Below are 21,487 nucleotides of genomic sequence, written 5' to 3'. Positions count from 1 at the left end.
TTCCAAAGTGCACAACAGATAGATCATTAAACCTTGTGGTTAAGCTACTTAACTCCTCCTAGTGCTATCAGTCTTCCCAACGATGGGAAATGACCCAAGTACATCACCTATAGCATTTTTCAGATCTCTTATTTTAAAAACAAACACAGTGGAAAGACCTTTATACAAAGAAACATACCTTCCATTGCTCATTAGTCCTCCATCTCCTCTTTGGAAGGTGACTGCATTTTGGTGAGAAAAAACAAAACAAACATACACACACACGCACACACATATAAGACAGGGAAAAGTCAATTAGTAATAATTAAAAGTAACAATTCAAACTGCTCAGTGTCCGAGGTCAGAGGTTTCTTGGCATCATCCCATAATAAAGTACAGAAATAACAAGAAGAGGCTCAAGCACATCAGAGCTACAGTTCATTTGGGATTTCACTGCATATTACTGATTGACACCACATTACTGATTGCTCTGCACCTCACAAGGCAAAGAAGCCACCTGGGCAAAAGGCCTGAATTCACCACAGGCCCCTTCATATGACTTTGCATTGCAAGTCTGAGCCATGTGATGAAATTGTTTTCTTGGCATGCTTCTGCTTCAGTACATAATGACATTGCACCAGTGAGTTAATAACATCATGTCGTAATGCAGTAATATAATGTCACCACACAAATATGTCATTTCCCAGGACAAACACAAAGAAGTGGCAGTTCTATTACAGCTGAAGGGATGGAAAAAAGCATCCAGCTGCACCTTTTCCATTAGAAGTACAGTTTAAGAACTAGCACCCACACATAAATGCACACATGCCAGTAGTCACTGGGAAGAAAAAGTGTTTCCAGTCTTCCATCCATGGGGGATGCCAAAGACATAATCAGAGGAAGACAATTGTTTTTATGTCTCCATTCACTGGTGTTTGACAAAAACCAGCCTCCTCCTTATCCATCTTATTAACAGAATTGCATTTCAGGGCAGTACAGGTAAACCCGCATTACTGGTGAGATGATAATTGACAACATTTGATGATCTTTTCTGAAACACTGAAAAAATATTTTGAATCAAGGCCAACAGACTACTCTGGTTCTCAGTGGCAATATCCCATTATTTATTGTCAGGCACAGATAAGGCAGACTATTAAATTATACCAATGTCCTGGACACCTGCACCCTTATAGACCCCTGACTGGATGAGGATTTGAATCTCAGTGAGAAATGGAAGAGTTTGTGACCAGCGTGATTTAAAATAGACCTTCATTTGAGAAGACTGTTTACCTTTGCTAAGACAGGTGCTCCCATTATTAAATTATAGCTCCCAGAGTATTTGCAATATTTTCCAAGTATTAGTCCAAACTACACTAACTCAGGATTAGGCTTTCTCTTACACAATTCTAATCAGACAAAATTACTACAGCCAGTGGAAATTCTGTGTTCATTAAAAAAAATAAGCAATGACATAAAGCCACTGGGAAAACTCTTTGATACCTTATAGAATCCTTATTAGTTTATTAACTCCTAGGGTAATTTCACAGTGTACATTCTGCAAAGGGGACTAAACCAGCCCCTCTGGAAGCTCTGCTGGAAGAATAGTAGGGTGATTAATTACCCTTCACGGCGCAGCAGACTAATACCAATATCAGAAAATCACTGCAGTCATATGTCACATCAAAATGGTTAATAGCTGAATTTTGAAAGGGTGTAATCAAACCAATTAATGAAAAGAAAATCAAAATGCAAGTATGAAAAGTACTAAATAAAGGTCTGCTTTGAAAAACAATACGTGGGTAATTAATTTTAGAAGCAATGGTACTTTCATTCACGTGGTATCTTCCAGGCTGTCAAATGGCTACCACTTGTTGCTTAAAAGTGAATAATCTGAAGTGCTGTGCATATCATATGTGATTATGCAAAGATGTGGGTACTGGCTGGCTTTGTTTCCAAGTATCTTGGCCAACAGTACCTTAGATTCTGTTTCCTTTCTCCTCCTCTCCTCCAAATTTAATACTTGATTTCTTCAACTTTCTGCATTTGTCGAAGTGACAAGAAATAAGGAAAATGAGAAACAAAGGCTTATTTGATAACAACCTTTATAAACAAAGTTTACAGATCTAAGGAATTGCAGTGAAACATATTTTCTGACAACTGCTGTGATTAATGCTCTTGTCTAGACTGTCATCTACCAGAAATTATTTTGAGGTAATTCTGTTGCCACTCGTACAGCATGTACAGGTGTGTGAGCTTTAAAATGTGCATGTCATATGAAGGGAAAAAAACCCACAACAGTATTTGTGGTCTACAAAATATTCATATCCCTGTGTACCTTTATAAAGCAATGCTAAAATCGAGGAGCTAGCAGGAGATTTCAGCAATGTTTGCCTGACACACCTTATTTTCTGTGTAGGCAGGTATGGAAAAACTCCCAGGCATGCCATGAAAACTCTATCAGGAAGACATGACATAGAAACCTCTTTGCTAGAGCCATAATTGCTGCAGGTTTGCTGTGGTACAGGAGATTGCTGAGAAAAAAACAAGGATCACAGAATTTGCTCCTTTCTCTTCCGTGTATCTTGATGGTAGGAACTGCTTCTGTTTTGTTTTCTTTTTAATTTCCTGTGTTAAATCATCTTACAGCCTCCCAATATACGCATCATATTTAGAAGAAAGGTTCAGCTTGCAGTGACATTGTATTTCCTAGGGAAGACTGAGTCTGGCTTATGTAATGTGTATGGAGCTAGGAAGGAAAACAGGTTTTTTTGTTTACCCTTCACCCTGTACACCAATCTACTCATGCTTATAATCTCAATGAGAAAATAAACCAGAAAGCATTTTATTTATTTAATGTGCTTGGTATGAAAGGCTTTGGAATATCAACCAAGCTTGCCAAAATTCCTCTTGAAGTATGGCCTCTCACTGGGATGCTACAAACCCCTCCCATATTCCTGATGCCATCCATAAATGGGCTACCTGAGGCTGGATAGAGAAGGTGCCTTTCTTTTAACATCAATGTTGTGAAAGGCAAGACAGCTAACAACACAAGATATGGTCAGGCTGCCAAAAAAAGCACTATGTTTATCACTCCTGCCATACATTTGTCAGCATTTTTTCCTGCAGTTTGATTTCTGCAATTACAAAACAAGCCTAAACGCCTGAATAGGAGCATACTTAATGCAATGCAGGCTTGTAGATGTCACTGTAAAAATAAAACACACCGACAGCTGGCTTTATTCATCCTGTCTTCACTTCAAAAAGCAGCAGAGCAATTTCAAGGGGCAATGTAAGAGGAGGAAGGGAAGGATGTCCCTATCACTGACCCACCCATCTTCCTTGCTTTTTATCACCAAGGAAGCAAAAAAGCTCTTTCAGCAGTCTTTGCATCTGATACATTTTCTTAGAAAGGCTGAAGACCTGCAGGGATGAGATTGGTCTTCAAAAGAAGATGAAAAAATAACCTCTGCATAGAGAGATTTTGAAGGAATTCCCCACTAGCTTATACTTCAAGGACTGCAAAAATGCAGAAATATATTCTAAAGTGCATTTTAAATGCATAAATATTTCAGGAAATTATATTGTATATATTTGTATGAAAAACAGCATATGTTAAGGAGCTTTTTATTAAATATATAAGGAGGCACCAAAACCATTTACTAATATTATCTGACAAGGTTAAACTTAATCTTCATGCCTGCTAGAACTGGAAAAATATGTATGTATAGTAAGTTGACATTCTGAGGCCAGGAAGCTTTAGAAAGCTTTAGAAAGCTTTCTGTATGCCTATCTCTAGTAGGCCACATTTTCCTACTGCAAATGAAAACTTTAATGTTGCCAGCCAAGTCTCATTCCTTTTACTGATAAGCTGTTCCTCAAATATGAATGTAGATTAATCCTCTTTTAATAAGCATTAACTCAGAACAGATAATCAGCACATAAAAATTCCATCAAATCTTCTGTCTACCTTTGGATGATTCTGTCATATAGTTTATCCTCATTTAACAGTTTCAGGAGCTGCACATAAAATGTGTAATGTTCCGTGACTCTCTATTTTAAATTTGTTTTCTGTTTACTGGGTTTCATAAAATGTTTAATCCCAAGGAGCACTAGTCACTAAATAAGCTTACCTACTCATAAGTTAAAATACATATTTACTTTTTTTTGCATGACTGATGGCCTAGACACTTGAAAACACCTGAATATTCTGGTGAGTAGGTATTGGCACAACGAGTTTGAAGGCACAAGAATGATAAGCATAAAAAAAAAAAATCCAAAAAACCCAACCCAAACCAACAAATAAACAAAAAATCCAGCAAACCAACCCAATCCCCCCAAAAAAGCTTTCACAAAAACTCACATAAGTGAGACTAATCCATCTTTTATATTATAGGAGAAATGGTTGAAAAGGGACAACAGTTGTGTTTAGTGTCCCTGTGCCAGATTTGGTTTTGCTGAGAACATGTCATGGTCACAAAAATGCACAGTCCTTGTACAGCTGTAGATGACGACACTACACAGTAATATAACAAACTTATTAGCTAAATTTTATGTTTTGTAGCTCTGATATTAGTGAGAATCAAGGCCTGGTGACTCATGGTGGAAAGGGAAGTGGAAGAACAGTGACGTGCAGAATTGTGGCTCAGTAGCTACTGGAGTCAGTTCAGCTGAAAATAACTAAAAAGATTTATCCATGATTATCAATGTCACTTTATTTGTGACCACTGGAGGCATTGATCAGTGCTTATGAAAACGTTCACAAAGACAAAAACCTAGAAGTATTTAACTCGATCAGTTTTCCTTCCCTGACACAAATTGTTACAAACTGCCTGACATTTGCTGTTTGCTCTTCTCCCACACGTTACAGTGGTTTAGTCACAAAGCAGAAACTGTACATCTTAGGAGCCTAATAACAGAATACAAATAACAAGCGGTCCTAGTGAATGACCCATAATCTGCAAATGACCTAGAAGAACATTTTTAGCAAGTAATTATAAAACTGTGCGGATTTGGACTTAAAACAACTATTTTTAGTCTTCTATGTTCTACACACAGGCAAATACAGATGAAGAAAAATAAAACAAAAAATATTCACACCAGAAATAACAGGGGATTTTTTTCTGAGTGTGAAAAAAACTAGGCATATGATTGTTACACTAATAGAGTCAATTCTCTACCACACAGTTAAATCTGTACATTCTGCAGCTCTCTGAAGGAAGAATTTGAAGCAGATGTCAGAACAAAAAGTGTGTATCTTCTAAAATCTGAGTATATTAGGATAAATTCATCTTCAGTAAAAATTCATCAACAGCTGTCTCTGAGCAGATTCTGAAAGCTACATACCACTGTCTAAATAATTGTATCTAAACTCAAACTGCTTATGAATGATAACTTCGAAGGGAACAACATACAGTTGTGAGTGTCAAACCTCCACAAGCATAGGTATGTCTTTCTAAGTGATATTATCTATGGCAAATTCAAATGTTAGAAAATTAACAAAGTTTGTTATGGAACTCTGCGTTTAAAGCTAAGAAACATGAATTTTGTTCTGTCATAAGGAAAATATTTTTTTAAATTAAAAAAATTTTTGGACTCGACTACTGGAGGATTTAGGAGTTCAATTCCTCCAGAAATTATTATAAGCCAGGAAATAGAATAGTTCTACAAAGTCCACAAGATGTCAAAACTGCTTTTAAAAAATAATGTTTTTGGCAGGACCCCTGATATATCCCAGTTGCCCAGCACATGTGGACCAACAGCAGGAAATCATGCTCAGACCCTGTGAGTCCAGCAGAACCCTGTGTCATGCCAATGTGTGCTACAAACACAACGGTGAAAATGCACCACAGATCAAGACAGCTGACAGTGGCAGTCATAGGAAGTGAATGCACAGATGGATTATTTAATTTTGGAAAAAGCCCTATGCTGTGTCTCAACGAGAAGGCAGTAAAGTGTTCAGGGTGGGATGTGTTGTGCCATAGCTTACAGTAACCTGACCAATCTTGCCTGGAAGCTAGAGGAGGAATCCTGAGCCCCCAGAGCTTTTCCACAAGGACATTTTTCCCTCAGAATGTCATGGGCTCCTGGGGCACACACCACCACCTTTGGTCATCTGTTCTTTCCTGCTAAGCTGAACACAAGCTGTGGCTGAAGACAAGCAAGAGTGAGAAAGCAGCTACTGAGCATTAGGAGACAGCTCTGGTAACAGCAACTGAGAGGCCAAACTACACCCAAAAAACTTGACAGACTTCTGCTGGAAAATGCCAGGATTTATCAGCCTATAACACTGTAAAGCTGAGGTACAATTATTTTTCAGTTTCTGTATCTCAAGATTAAGCATGAGAGCAGAAGCTAATTGTTTTTATTAATTATTACTATTAGTTGTATACTCTGTTTTTCCTGACCATCCATATGTTGAAAAAAGTGTTTGCAACCTGCTGTTTCAGCCACTCCTCGTTTATCCTTCACATATCTTTAATCATGTTTATGATAATAGTCTACTGTATGCTATCTTTTTAAAGATTAGAAAAACAGGATACCAGCTCTGAGCTCAGTAGTAAGAAAAACCCCCAAATGCTTCAATTTCAAAAATCCTGTAAAATCAATGAATGCATCAGTTAGTGACTAGATTGCTTGAAGGTCTGAACACCTCATGGTAAGGTAAAAATATATTTAACTGAGAGTTAAAGTGGAAGAAAGTTCCATTTCTTCACTTGGATCTGCTTAACTGTTTGAGCTTTAAAATCAAAATTCAGTTACATTTGAATAATGCTTGTTTATGTTAAGTTAGTTCAAGCATCTGGTCCTGAAAATTACTTTCAAAATTGAATTCCAGAGAGTTAGATGAGTTAAGTATGCAGATTTATAGTGATATTAATGGTGGCAGATTTTACTTTTCCCTAGAATCAGCAGGAGAATGAATGCTACATTTTTGTCTCAGATAGGCAAGCAGAGTATTTCTCCTTGTATTTGGTTTTGATTCTTCATCTCTCACGTGTTCATAAACACTTTGATAGCTAATGCTTGAAATGACGTGTTGGTGAGGTAAGAGACAGACTAATGGACAGTACCTGCAGGGGTGAAGGTGAAGGACTGAACTGCAAAACAAGAAAGCAAACACATTGTGAGTTACACACCCCGGCAAAAAGCGCTAATTGCAGGGCACCAGTTTCCCCTGGAAATTACTCAGTTGGGGTTGACTGTCATAAGCAGGACATAACAGCTGAGCTTAGAGCACCAACCAGCCAGCAGCCAATGAGAAATGATGGTTGGAAAGATGAGCAGCGAATTTTGACAGTCACATTTGAAGACTCTCTGTGCGGACATGCTGTTCTCCAAGTCGTAAACATTAGGATGAACTTTGAAGCATGATCTGTTATCTACTTTCCTTGCTGAAAGCATACACAATTTCATGATGCAATCCATGTTCACATCACACTTAGATGCAGCAAACGCCATGAGAAGGAATGAGTTGCACAAGACACGCTGTCTATAATTATTTACAGCTACACTCCTTAAGTCATAACAGACTGCTCTTAATTCTCCCTCACCCCAATATGCCAACTCACGTACAGGACTAATAATCCTCCTTTTTAGGAAAAATCTAGTCTCAGCTTGTGTCCAAAGCTTTAGGTAGGATTGCTTCCTAAGAGAATAACAGCACAGCTGTCTCTAGTATGAAAAAATCTTGGGATCTAGAATGATATTTCATATCAGCACATGTATAAGTGTGTGAGATCTGTATTAATTTCTCAGTTAAAACCACCCCACCTCTCAGAGAGTAAAAATTACTGCTATTAAAGGGAAGAAAAAAAAACCACCTTGGGACAAAGCACAATCCATGAATGAGAGAGATCATGTGGTGACAAAAAGTGAGGTTCCACAAAAACCAGCAAGGTCCAAAAGCCACTGGTCTCTCCTTCCTCTCTTTCCACTACTCATCTGATGTCTTCTTGTCCTTTCACTAAGCCAGTAGAAAACAAATATGGCAGGAAAGATTAAAAACCAACATGAAATAGTTTCCTGCTGGTTTAGTGAGCTCAGTCAGGCCTGAGGAGTCTGACTATGGCTGTGTTGAACTGTGAACAGTTTGGCTGTGACTGATTGTGGGTTTTTGGCAACTTGTTGCTCAGCCATTTAGGGAACCTGAGTCCCTGGTTTTGCATTTGATAACTTGTAAATAGAAGGGCACTTGTGTAACTTTAGTGTGATATAATGTCAACATTAAATATGTTCTGTCCTCAACTGGGCAAACCTTTTCTCTTTTTAAGCGTCAATGAGAACTACAAGAGAACCTACTAAAATATTTGAAGAATCGGGTGGGGGGGGGGGGTTGTGTTAAATTAGGCTTCAGAGAAACCCATTTTAAGAGAGTTCAACTGACTTCCCAAAAACTCATAAGAATCCTGAAAACAGAATAATACACGAAACAAAGGTTGGGGAAAGATGAAAATATTTTCATTTGGCAATTGTTTTTAACTTTCCAAACGTAGTTTTCAAAAACTAATTTATAACTGGAGCAAACATTTAATGAAAGAGAACATTCCAAGATGTTTTGCCTCCAAGACAAAACTGTTTATGGCTCCTGCCTTGGGTAAATTTTGACCACACTTCTCTGTCTATCACTCTTCCAGCTACAGGTATGAAGTCACTGATAAAGTACCTTCATTTATTTGCCATGCACATGGCTTCAGAGACATGGAAATTCACAGGAATGAAAAAGACAAAAACTCTTTAACTTTACTTGTAAGGGTCTAGTTTAACTCGTATTTGAACATACAAGTGATGCTGCACTGCCAACAGAGTGCCTTCTGAGCAAGGGGCAAGAGGAATAGTTAATCCTCTTTGTACTTTTTTTAATGCTAGATGTGCTGAAGATGCAAAAATATTGCCTTATGATAATGATGAAATGCACTGAGCAATGCATTTAAAGCTTCTCATACACCAGCAATTTCACAGCACACATTTAAACAAGCATACAGAAGTCACTCAGGATGCTTCTGCTGTAAGTACAATGTGGTTTTTAGGTGGGTTTAGTAGCCCCTGTTCTTTTTATGATAGCACCTGCTGAGATGGCAATGAAGCCACTGCTCTTACCAGCATAATTGCTGAGCCCCTTCCTCTTCTTTCTTCGCCAGTACAGCCAGATGCTGAAACCCATGAGAATGACCCAACATGCACCACCAATGCCAGCTATGAAGGCAGGCTGCTTGACCACATCAGTGATCTGCTCAGTTATGCTGTTGTTATTCTCGGTGATGACAACTTCGTTACGAGCTCCTGCGCAAGAGAAATTGAACAGAACGTGGTTATTCTGGACTCTGTAACACACGGTGGAACCAGTACTGCAAATTACAAGTTTTTAAAAAATAGCAATGGATCTCAAAAGAATTAGCCACAGTAGAAGAACTTTAAGAAATAGCAATGCACACCACAATCTCAGTGTTTCTACAGTAAATCCATAGGCATTTTGCAGATATATATTTGCAAAGACAGACACACAGCACACTCCAAAGTTATCTAACAGATGCCAATCCAGAGCTTTTTTTAAACAATATGCATATTTGTTAGTTTGTTTTTCCATAATTGTAGACAGAATACAATAATGAGAAGATGGATCACAGAAAACTAATAAAAAATAAAACAAGCAATCAATAAATAGCTTTTTCCACATGAGTAATCCAAATCCAAAATATGCTACAACATCAGAGGATGGCCAAAAATTCTTACTCAACCCATTTGTTTTCCCTGAATGGTAGCTTGCAAATTTGAAATAAACAATAAAATAGATGCACTTTCCACTGGGGCAAAGATGCATTTTCCAGCAACTATTTCATGGGCAAAACAGTTCATACAAATTCTAAGTGTACCATTTTTGACACAAAGCAGAAAATCACACAGTTCACTGTAAGCACTAAACAATCACAGCAACAGATGCTATTTTTTTCACCAGAATATGCATATCAATTCTTAACATCAACCTGCAAGAAATAATTATAACTCGTTCACAATTTAAGTGACATGCACCCAAAAATTACTATATAGGATCTTGAATAGTATATTACAGTAGGAAACTGTAAATTCCAGTAGATGCTCCCATTGGTTTTTTTTGCCCCTCTTTCTCTAAAAGAGAACTTTTCTAAAAGAAAAAGCTTGGCATTTGGCTTGAAAACAAATGCTCATAAAAATCTGAATGGATATCCAGGAAATGTTATAGCATATAGTTCTAGGGCCAATACTTTCAAATTGTCAAAAATAGTTAGCTTTAAAATTAGGAAATGCAGAACATATTTTTCTAAAAAAAAAACCCCAAATTTTATTCTGTGTATATTGCATAAAAACTGCCCACATCTGCAGTTTTGAAATTCATGAAACGTTATCCATCATTTCCAGTAAAAGCATTTATATGGTTCAATCCCTGAAATGTTTATGCAATATTACCAGATGCCTGTATGCACGCTGAAGAGCTGCAAGAGTAGCAACTCTACTGAGACAAAGAAGATGCAAACAATATGATTCTCAATTATGAGAGTCTATCACACACATAAAGGTAGTTGAACACTGCAGTAAAACACTGAAACAGCCACACCGAGGAAATTATTGGAAGTATTGTATCATTACACTATGCTGTGAAAAACGTACATGTTCCTTTTCTATAATTCAGCAATGGCTAGATTTACTTCTTCCAACAGAGCTTTCAGTCTTCAGCCTAAAGCCAGCACTCAGGGTGTCTGGCTGAAGCAGATCTGAGAAGTCTGACGCTTCCAGTCCCATTTCCACGGGCACCACCTTGCGGGTTACCTGGTGCTCACACAGCTGTGTTTTATTAAAGGGGATCCTTTGAGAAGGTCCCTGTAGGACTGCCTCTGCCCAGCCCTGCTCTTGCCAACACGCAGCTTCAGGCACTCATGGTGTTCAGAGCTGGGCTGGGTTACTCAGGAAGAAATGCAGTGCCCTGCCTGCCATTGCTATCACACTGCTGATGACCCCAGTGAGTTTATTTGGCTTCCTCTTTTTCAGCACCATGCCAATATTTAGTACTGACGACTGTCTGCTTTTGCAGACTGTGGAAGCAGTGCTAGACCTTGGCTTGATTGCAGTCTTTCTGGGCAAGGAACAAAACAGGCTCCCCACAAGCAGAATAGGTCCCACAGAAAGATGCTGCCAGATGTACAGAAAGTGCACCAGTGCTGGTGTCCTGCACCAGTCCAAACTGGGCACGCCGGGAAGCTTTACTAGCATCAGGCTCTGGGAGCTGCAGCTGTCCTTTGCCCATACTTGCATTTTCTGTCTTGTCACTGCCAAAGGCTCAATGGCTTCCAGGCCTGATTCAGTATGTGTGAATCAAACTGAGTGAGCAAGGAAAGAGCAGGCAGCAGTGGCTGCTTTATCTGATTTTCCATGGTTTTTTCTGCCCAAGGAACCAATTCATAGGTGCACCCCAGTGCTGAAAGAGGAAGGGCTGACAGTAAAACTAATAGAAAGGGGCTCTCCATGGCATGCTCTCCCAGACACAAAATCGATTTTCTAGCAGAAATCAGCATGGGAGTTGGAGTTGCTCTAATTACCATTAACTTGCAGTTAATTTCTGTGCCCTTTGTAGGAGAGGCCAAAGCAGTGGGACAGTGAGGAAACAGGTAGTCTTGGCATTGCTTCAGACACAGCCGTGCTACCAAGCAGAAGAGCAGGCAGGGAAGTGCTTTGGAAACACCACCTCTGGGAGTGGATGCTCCTGGATTCAAGAACAAGTTATTTTCATTAAAGCCTCCAAAAACATCTGAGGATCCTGTCTTCTCTAAGGTCAGAAAACAGTATTTTGAAAATGGAGGACATGAGAGCAAACTGCAAAGAGCCTGGGAAGAGGTTTCAGTGGATTGTACGCTCTGCCTGTCTTCTAAAGGAAGATACAATCTGTCACCAAATTACCTTCTAAAGTTTCAAGTCTGGCTGTTTGCTCTTACCCTTCCGTGCCTAGCAATTACAACTGCAAAAGTAATATTCATTTAAATGTCAAAATAACATATGCTTTGTGAATTTGATGACGGAAAAAATAAATGGAGACAGATGAATGTTACCCACTGACTTTTGATGAAATTAATATAATTGCTGGGGGTTGGGGAAACAAACAGCATTAGTCTTGTACTTCTTTATACAATATTTAAGCAGAAGTAATAAATATGTCATGCAAGGTACCAGTGTACTATTTCATATACTGCAGGTGGTTCTGTAACAATGCTGTCAGTTCAACTAATTAGACCACAGACAAGGGAAGTGTGCGACCTGTAACGCTCCATTGTTCCTGAAGACAAAAACATAATGAAATATAATGTCTTCCTCCCATTGGAGAGTAATGAAGAACAAAACTAATTTGTCGGACCAAAAATTAATTAGACACATCAGATTCGATTGTACCTATTACTGTGAAAGTTTGCAGCTGTTCCTCATATTATTATGCCAATGATGGAATGTAAGAGGGACCAGGGCAACTGATGAAGAGAAATAATAACTACAACATTAACCAGCATTGCCCTTATCTCCAATTTCACTTCTGGTTTTCCAAGGGAAGGTGTTTTAGCATATCATTAATGATCATAAAAGTTTTATTTGTGATTTTCTTCGAGTCTTCCATAAATTTTTTCAATGTCCTGCTTCAAGTGTGGGCACAAGATTCCTGTAACAGTGAGACAATTTCTAGCAAAAGGAATAATATACTTCCTACTGCTTCCTATCCTCCTGTTTTTGCTATCTGGATTGTCACAGGTCTGTTATCTAAAATTACTCCAGGAAGCCAGTAGCTGATCATCCACCATGAAAAAGAGTTATTTTCAGAAAAAAAACCCCAAAACACTTTTAGAAGAATGAATCTTGTATTTAAAAATAACATCTCTTTTTATACACTATACTCTGTATTTCTATTAAATTAAACTCTGTATGACTATTAAAGTTTTTACTGCTTAGAAACACAGCTTAATTCTCCTGCACCACTGACCTGTTCTCTCCATAATTCAGCATTTCTGGAGCTGTTCATTCTGTTTGCAAGTTGTTAAATGCTATAGATAAGCACCAGACCATATAGAACTCTGTTATACTATAATAATTCAATAATGCTTTCCCATTCATTATGATGCTCTGATATTATTCATTAGCTCATTTTAAATCCATGTAACTGGATTTTTTTACGTAATTTTTTGCAAATTTACTTAAAAATAATTTTCATATTTTACAATTTCGATTCCCATTCAAACATTGAATGGTGCCAACTCAAGTTTTTCAGAAATGGTATCACTTAAACACTGTTACATTTTTCAAGCAAATTTATAGTCTGAGAAATAGCTGATAGCAATTCACAATCAATAGCAAAATCAGACTTGAAGAAAAGGCAGATACAGACCATATATGTAATAAACACATCCAGCTTCAGGCTCCCAAAAGAGAAGCAGAAATGACAACAGAAACATAACCCCAACAGAAACTGCTCTCCATTACTTTTCATGCAAATGACTCTCAAATGTGCAAAAAATGTCACCAGACAAACCTGTTGAAGCAGATATTCTGGGATCATTTAAGGAACAAATAAATATCACTAAAAACTCTGGGAATCATCCAGCAAAGACCTTTGGTCCAAGTATAACTCACAAAACATTAAGTGACACAAGGCTACCCAGGTACCTAAAATGCAACATACTTGTGCTTTGCTGGAATAAGTGCAGTGTATTTCATGCCTGGTTAGATGGACCCCTTAGGAATATATTTAAAAAAAAAAAAAAAAAAAAAAAAAAAAAAAAAGGTCAAAAATTAGTTTTTTGTTTTCACTCCTAGATATCTTTTTTCCCTCTTTACTTTGATATTTCTGTGGCTGCCTTTTCTAAACCAAATGCTACCTTCACTTCCACTCGTGTACTTCTGTCTCCAGTGAGACTTCAAAGCTGGAGTATCCTAGCTTCTGTTTTAATGAATGGGGAATCAGGAGATCAGTAAACATTTAAGCAATGCTTATGGGACTGCCTTTTCTAAGAGTCTACACATAATAAACCAGTCCATGTTTGGGACAGGGTATTGACAGCATTTTCTAGAAAGAAAATATTTAGTTAACAACAGAAGTCTCCCAAACAAACAAAAGTCCATTTAAGTAAGAACTAAGTTAGATTATACAGATAAAGGCAACGCAATTCCTGTATTGTGCACTCAAAAGAGATGCTGCTTTGCACAGCTCATTTCAGGTTTGTTAAACATAATTACTTCTAGTCTTCCATACTGTTCCTGCCTTCATATATTTTATACTCAGGAAAATATTTCTGAAGAAACCTGTGTTTCCCTCAGGTCAGGAAATTAGCTCTGCATGGAGACCATTACCAAGAAACAACTCTTTCAAAGGCTGGGATGATAATGCTACCTTTGCTCTCTAATTGGTCTAGAGACCACTTTTTCTTTGACAGAGGAGGCTTATCTTCTTGGGATGTCTGAGAAACATTGACTTTAGACACTCAGAAAACAATGGTAAATAGTGCCTTTCCATCCCAGTGGAATGAGTAAGGCAATATTCCAGCCATCTTAAGAGAAGGAAAAGGGAGCTTGGGCTGTTTGTTCCACACATATGCCAGCCTGCAGAAGCGGTAAATTAGTTAAAAAAAACCCAAACAAACCCAAAACATTAAAACAGTTTCACTAGGCAATCTGCATTTTTTCATGTCTTGGGAACATACTTCCCTTCATGGTCTGCAAGAACTCTGCAGGAAGAGAAGACAAAACCATCAGGCAGCGGGACATAAAAGCTAACTAACCAGTTCTAGTCAAATCTCCTCTTTTGCCCCACAGATTTTTATTCAGAAGGGATGTATGAAAGCATTTCCGAGAGAAAAAAAAAAAAATAAAAAAGCCAACCAAACAAACAGGCAAAATAAAATAACAGAACAGACAATAACTTACCAATTATTATGGGTTGTGGGTCACTTTTTACTCCCACACCTGCACTGGTGCTGGCAGCAACTTCCACACGGTACTGGATACCTGGATATAGGCCACCTATTACTACAGACCGAATGGCTGCATCTACTGTTTTGTTGATATGAAATCGAGTCTCATTACCTAGGCACCAGATCTGGGACAAAAGTTGATGTGTTAAAAGAGGTGAAATTCTTCATATTGCGCACAGATATGACATATCAAGGTATTTCATGGCAATCACTTATTTGGGACTACTTGACAATCTTGCTGTCCAGGAATGTCTGAAATTGGGAGAATTTAGCTCGGCAAGGTATGACAGATTAGCACAGGATCAAGCCAGCTGCAAAGACTGCTTGGAAATACTTCTCTGGACTCTGGCTCTCCATGGAGTGCAAATTCTGTGTTTACACTTCTTAGAAGCACAGACCAGATCATCCAAGTGGAAAAGAGGTGTTATATGTTAATCAAAATCTTGTTTATCAAACCTTTTGTTAAAAAAAACCACCACATTTTTTCCTCTAAATTTCCTGCTGAATAGCAAAAGGATACCAAACAATATGAGCAGAGGTCGAAACACTTCTTAAAGCACTAAAGACCAAAAAATGTTCATAATTCTTTTCAAATTCCTGTCATTGTGCAAGAGGGATATCTGAAATTTCTGAAATGGAATAAGCACAGACTCACATCTACTGCTGCCTTTGTGATTATTTACATTGTTTAGGAATCCAGACATCAGTTTCTCACTCAAATATTACCTAATTAAACAGAAAATCCACCCTATAATCACAACTGTAATTTTGTGATGAAAACAGTCTATGAGTTCAGAGTGTTATGTCTTCCTCTTGCTTTTTTTATAGGATTTTCCAAAGGGTTTTTGAAACTAACTTTTAGGCAGGTTTCTTCAGTTAATACTATCTGCAAATACTGCTTCTGTATTACTAAAGAAAGCATTTACTACCACACAAAAAAATCAATGCATAAATATATCACATGTGAACTTCCATAGAAATAACAGCAGAAGAAAACACTATCGGTATACTCACTCTCAGTGACAAACTAATGCATCTAAGCCATAATATCTTCACATTTACTTTTAACCCTGCTTAGGTTTTACCACACCTTATCCTTTTTTCTTGGAAACACTGAGAAAGATTTGAAGAGTAAAAAAATTCTCTTGCTTTCCTAAACCTAAGTTGATTCTATTTGCCAGCCAGAATACACTAAGGTGAGTAACTACTGCATTCATTCTTTCACTCCCTGTCTGTCCTGGTCTTAGGTTACAATAGCTGTGAGATGCCTCTAATTAAAAGCATTTAATTCATGAGTGAATTTACAGCCGTTCTGATGTCTGAAGTGGAATCCACAGATCTACTTTGAATTTCTTAGAAAATGCACTGTGGAACTTCAGCTATTATTTTATACTCGAGTAAATATTAGAGACCCTGCACCACTCACTGTAGCCAGTTCACTACTCAGGCAGCCATCTAATCTAACACAGGAGGGCTGTAATTTGTAGTGATTCCAGCTGGTTTTATACACAGCCCAGAGGCCTGAGCATTCACCTGGAACCTGGCTTTTATTAGCTATCAGCCCACTTGGTTTCATATCTACATGTTCTGTGGTTTAGGAGTGTGCTTTACTCGTTTGCCTATAACCCTGGATGGTTTATATTGACTTTTACTGGAGTCAGGATCAAGATTAATTAAGCCAAAGGATAATTATTAATTGATATGAAAATTTTATCTATAAAACACTGGGATTAATGAATCTTGATATTGACTAAAAGCAAAACAAAAGAAGTGCTATGCTAAACATAAACATTGTGAGCATTTACTGCATCCCTCTCACCAAGTGAAAGCTGGAAGAGGTCGAACCATTATCTGATTTATAAGCCAAGCACTTTCTCCCTTCTTCATGTTGTGCTGCCTCAAGACACAGCAGGGGAAAAAAAAATCTTTTTATGTGAAATAAGCTGCAGTCACCACTTCCACCCTTTGTGGGACTGTCAAGAAAGCTGCCCTGATCCATTTCAATTAAACATTTCACACTTGGTTTATATAGGCCAGCCACAGCAAGTTTAATTTACCAAACTGTGCTCCATGCTGTGGCAAGGCTGAACCTCACCCAATCATTTTCTCCACCTGAATAACAGAGTGCTTTTTCTGTAATGTTGTGAAAATATCCTTGTGCAAAAGTGATCTTAGTATGAAATTACAGACTACAACAATATTTAATGTATAAGGAGTGGCTATTTTGAGCCATCACAGCAAGAAAAAATAAGAAAATACCACCAATGCAAGCAACTCTCATGCAGCAAGCTTGGGATATACTAGTTATGTTCAACCTGTTTTTCAGAGCAAACAACATGGCATTTAAAGTTGTGAAGCCTGACAGAAACAGTACTTGGAAGAAGCCTTGAATTCTCCCAGAGCCACAGTCCTTGACTTGACCTTGAAGTGTTAGATTAGGACTTTTGCAGAGGAAATAAGAAGCAAATTTCCTGCCAGCTCTGCTGCTAGATGGAAGGTACTCCAAGACAGGAACTTCACTGCCTGTCTTTAGAAGCCCCTTACAAAAAATACCCTCTCTTCTTGTTCCACAGCAGAGAAAAGCTAGAAATAGAAGAACTTTAAACTGGCTAGAAATTACAGCTCTCTTTCATATTGATCTCATGGTGTTTTTGCTTTTTTTGTATAACAGTAGTAGTAGTAATACTAGTAATAATAATAATAATAATGATGATACAGAAATCCATAAGCAGTCAGTCCTCTTTCTCCATATAATTATATAGGCAGCTGTAAATGCTGTCAGAATCTAAATACATAAACAGTGCTATTGTTCTGTAATTTGAGCAGGCTGTTTCCTCAACCCTCCCACCAGACACCGTGTGTACCTTGTACTCCTGGATGACTCCGTTTTGGTGGTCTGGAGGGGGAGGATCCCAGGAGATGCTGATGCTCGTGCTGTTGTGATTTCCAACTGTCAGGACAGTGACAGACTGAGGAGGAGCACTTGGAGCTACACCAAGGAGAGAGATCAAACAAGCAAGGCATTACTCCATTTGCTAGGGCATGGATTTTGCAGAAGCACTGCAAGAGCAAGCAGACAGTATAGAAAACTCACACTCCCTGCAGGTCTAGGGATGCACTTTTGTCAGGCACTGCCAATGTTGAAAAATGCCCTTCTGAAGAGAAGCATAGGGCTGAATAACAACGTGGAATTTGTGGCAATGGAGAATCAATACAAATCTCTCCTCATTCATTTATATTTGGCATTTCTTAAGTTTGTACTGGAATTGTTCTCACGTTTGCCTTTCTTTTCCATAATATGCATGAATAACTATGGATATATGAACTAAGTCAGATGTGAGGCTGCTTCACCTGCCCTGAAAACTGTTTTGGTTCTTCTATTTTTACATGGTCTAATAATGATGTGAGCAGCCAACACTTAATGACCCTTTTTTGTTTGTTCTCCAGGAAGACAATACCAGGTTTAAACATAGAACTTGCAACTAAGAACTGGAAAAGGGTTGAAATGTTCATGGCTTTACATCAAATACCAGTGAATAGAGCAGGTGCTAAGTTAGGCCACATATATATTTATGTCCTTTTCTGCCTCTAGGCAAATTGCTTTCTCTTCAGATTCCTGTTCAGTTCAGCCATTCACAGCTGTTTGGCTGGTCACCGCAAATCAAGGCAAATTCTACAAGACAACTGCTTGCCAGCCCTGCTTGTTGTCTAGAAATGTGGAAAAAAAATAAAAATCACAGTTATTAGTGACCAGAGCTATGCTGGCAAAGCCCCTCTTGCAACTACACTAGCAACAAGGTGCTTCTGCTGGCTCAGGACACTCTGCTTGGGAAGTGGGGCAGGAGCTCTGCTATGGAAAAGTCTCTGTGAGCATTTGCTCTACCCATACTGGGCTCCCCCAGCATGGCTGTGGCTGCCGTGGCAGAGGACTGTAAATACGGTCCTTCTCAGCCACCGAAAACTTCCTGCAGCCCCCTCCCCATCCTTCCCTTCCCAGGCAAGCGTTGACACTCCACCACAGTGGCAAGCTAGGCCACCGAGGTCGACTGTATTATATTAAGGTATAGCCCCTGGGGGGAAAAGCTGATGGATAGCAGCTGTTGGAACTGGTCCTAGAATTTATTTATTCCATCTCTCCCTGTCCATCTACCCAGTCTTCAACAAAACTAATAGAAAGAGGCCAGAAAAGTGTGAACTAATAAAGCAAGCATAGAGTGATACCTCTCCAGGACAATTTTCCAGTTCACAAGAGCCTGTTGCTTAGACACTTTCAGTTCTAGGGGAGGTGCCTTTGTGTTAAATAAATACTTATGGATTTTTTCTTCCATATATTTTTCATTGCATTTAAACTGATCTTAAAACATTTCGCATGAAATACGAAAGCTGATTTCAAAAACTTAGGGTAGACATCATACCAGAACCTAAAATATTTATCACTCTCCTGCCCCAACTTCAAACATAGATAATGATGTGGTTTGGGGCATTTCACATCGTGTGAGCCCCCTGGTCGGAATGACTGCTTCACTGCTAAACTTTATGGCAACAGAACTCTAGTCTTATCTTGAACAGATATCCCTGAGTCCATGCCCATCCTTGGACCATGCTTCTCAGAAAAGCCAAGAGCCTCTGGCATCTTTGTATTAAAGTCTGGCAGGTTTAACACAAATAAGCACAGCTACAGATACCAGAAGTGCTCAAGTCTCCCGAGTCAGTTCAGTTATTCCTGTTGTTCTCTTTGAGGCTGGCTGTGTTCCCACGTCAGAAGCTCCTCAGCACTTGACCTGGCAGAGGCTCATGGAGCCAAGCTCAAATCTTTACCCTGATAACCCTGAAAAATTGGAGTGCTCTGCTGCAAGGATCACACAACTTCAGACTAGGGTGTCAGAGGTGAGGACAAGGAACCATACAAGATTACAGCAGGAAAGAAAATATTTTAGATGAAAAATGAAACACATTACAGTCCTGGGAGGCTTCACATTTCGACAACTACATTTTCAGATGCTGGTTCAGCTGCGAAGCTAATAGTGCTAGGTAGAGTCCTTGTGACCTTGCCTGATGCAGAGAAACAGTGAACTGGAGGGGAGAAATGGAACTGTATTGTGGACAATTTGACTCTTTGCCAGCTCGATTGAAGCATGGAAAGATGGCCTTGGGCTACTCCCTGCAATCGTGAAAAGCATAAAATTGGTGAAATAAGTAGTTGCATTGTGCATTTTATGGCAAGTGAAATAATGTGCCACACAGTAAAAAAATTAGCATTTTAAAAGTCTTCAAGTTATTCAGTAACAACAAAACCGTGAATAAACATATGTGTGTGATATTGATTAGAATATTTTATGTGAAAATAATAATCATAAAAATGGCAAAGCTTAACACTGCATAACTCATTTTTGGTTTTAAGTACAATGAAACAACTTGCTCAAACGTATTTACTTTCATTAATGAAACAAAAAGGGCATTCAGAAATTCAATGTCTTATATTCACATACCTGAGAGGAGAAGGGAGTGTGAATGCAAAAGAAATGTAAAATGAATACCATAGTCTAAAATTTAAAAAAAACCCATACTGTATTAATTTGTCTTTTCATTTAAACTGCATGAACATTCTAGTTAATATTCCACCAGTGTATGTTGGTGTTTTTGAGGTTTTTTGAGGACATGGCTTAAATTTGAAGCAAAATTAAAATTGCACCTAATGAATGCAGCTGTGGAAATATCATTTTAAGTGCTGCACTAAGGTGAGGAGAAACTGACAGAGAGCAGCTGATAAAAGCTAAGGAGACTTCCCCTCCTGTCATATTTTTGTGGTGACAAACAAGATGCAGGACAAGTACTACTCCACAATGTTATTCCAAAGGAGATCTAACAGTGCATGCAACTGAAAAAAAAATTAAATCATCTGTCTCTAGAGAAAGTAGGAAAGGAATAGTGAAAATTATAAAACAAAATCTTTGCTTTAGCTCCCACTGTATGCATGTACACGTTGGTATGCACCAGCTCAGCTTCCTCTCTCTGATAATATCACTCTGTAAGCTGGCACCGTGATATAAATTAAGCCACTCGTCTGACACTGCTGCAGTTATTAAATAGATCACATTGAAAAATAACATTTTTAAAACCGTTTTCTCATTTCCCTTGCTGCTGGCTTGTAGGGAACACCTTGCCTGCTTCTTGACAGGTCAATTATTCCAGTGCTCAGCTTCTTCTTACAGATATGAAAGAACCCAAATCGCTGCTCATCTTTTCCAGAGGCAGCCAAACAGAATTCCATTTGTTACCTTCACAAGGCCAAAGAGGCAGGAGATGGATGGATACTGAACTGTGACAAATGTCTGATCTACAGGAAAAGGCTAACTGCAGCAAAATTGATTTTTAAAGGTAGATCTCAGAAGTAACATGCATGTAAAATCCAATCCAGCAGAAAGTTGCCACTACCTTTTGTTCAGACTTTGCCTTTACCGGGGGTATTTGCTTTGATCTCGCTAAAAAACTTCCAACACTCGTATCACTTTTCCAAATTATGGTCTAAAAACAGT

At 38.5% G+C, this 21,487-nt stretch overlaps 1 protein-coding gene across 1 annotated transcript in view; it reads right to left on the bottom strand.

Annotated features, from left to right (window-relative positions):
- The window catches only part of ROBO2 (roundabout guidance receptor 2), an 85,253-nt gene that overhangs the window by 50,654 nt on the left and 13,112 nt on the right, over positions 1-21,487 (bottom strand). The window contains exons 4-7 of the mRNA XM_066340909.1: positions 17,816-17,940; positions 14,905-15,076; positions 9,076-9,258; positions 179-221 (exon numbers count right to left, since the gene is read on the bottom strand). Of these exons, the coding sequence (XP_066197006.1) occupies positions 179-221; positions 9,076-9,258; positions 14,905-15,076; positions 17,816-17,940 (523 nt within the window). The remainder of the gene's footprint in view (positions 1-178; positions 222-9,075; positions 9,259-14,904; positions 15,077-17,815; positions 17,941-21,487) is intronic.

Source organism: Sylvia atricapilla, chromosome 2 (genome assembly GCF_009819655.1).
Source record: "Sylvia atricapilla isolate bSylAtr1 chromosome 2, bSylAtr1.pri, whole genome shotgun sequence".
Lineage (NCBI taxonomy): Eukaryota > Metazoa > Chordata > Aves > Passeriformes > Sylviidae > Sylvia > Sylvia atricapilla.
The sequence above is the reverse complement of the archived record's forward strand: the minus strand, read 5'-3'. Positions and strand labels throughout refer to the sequence as shown.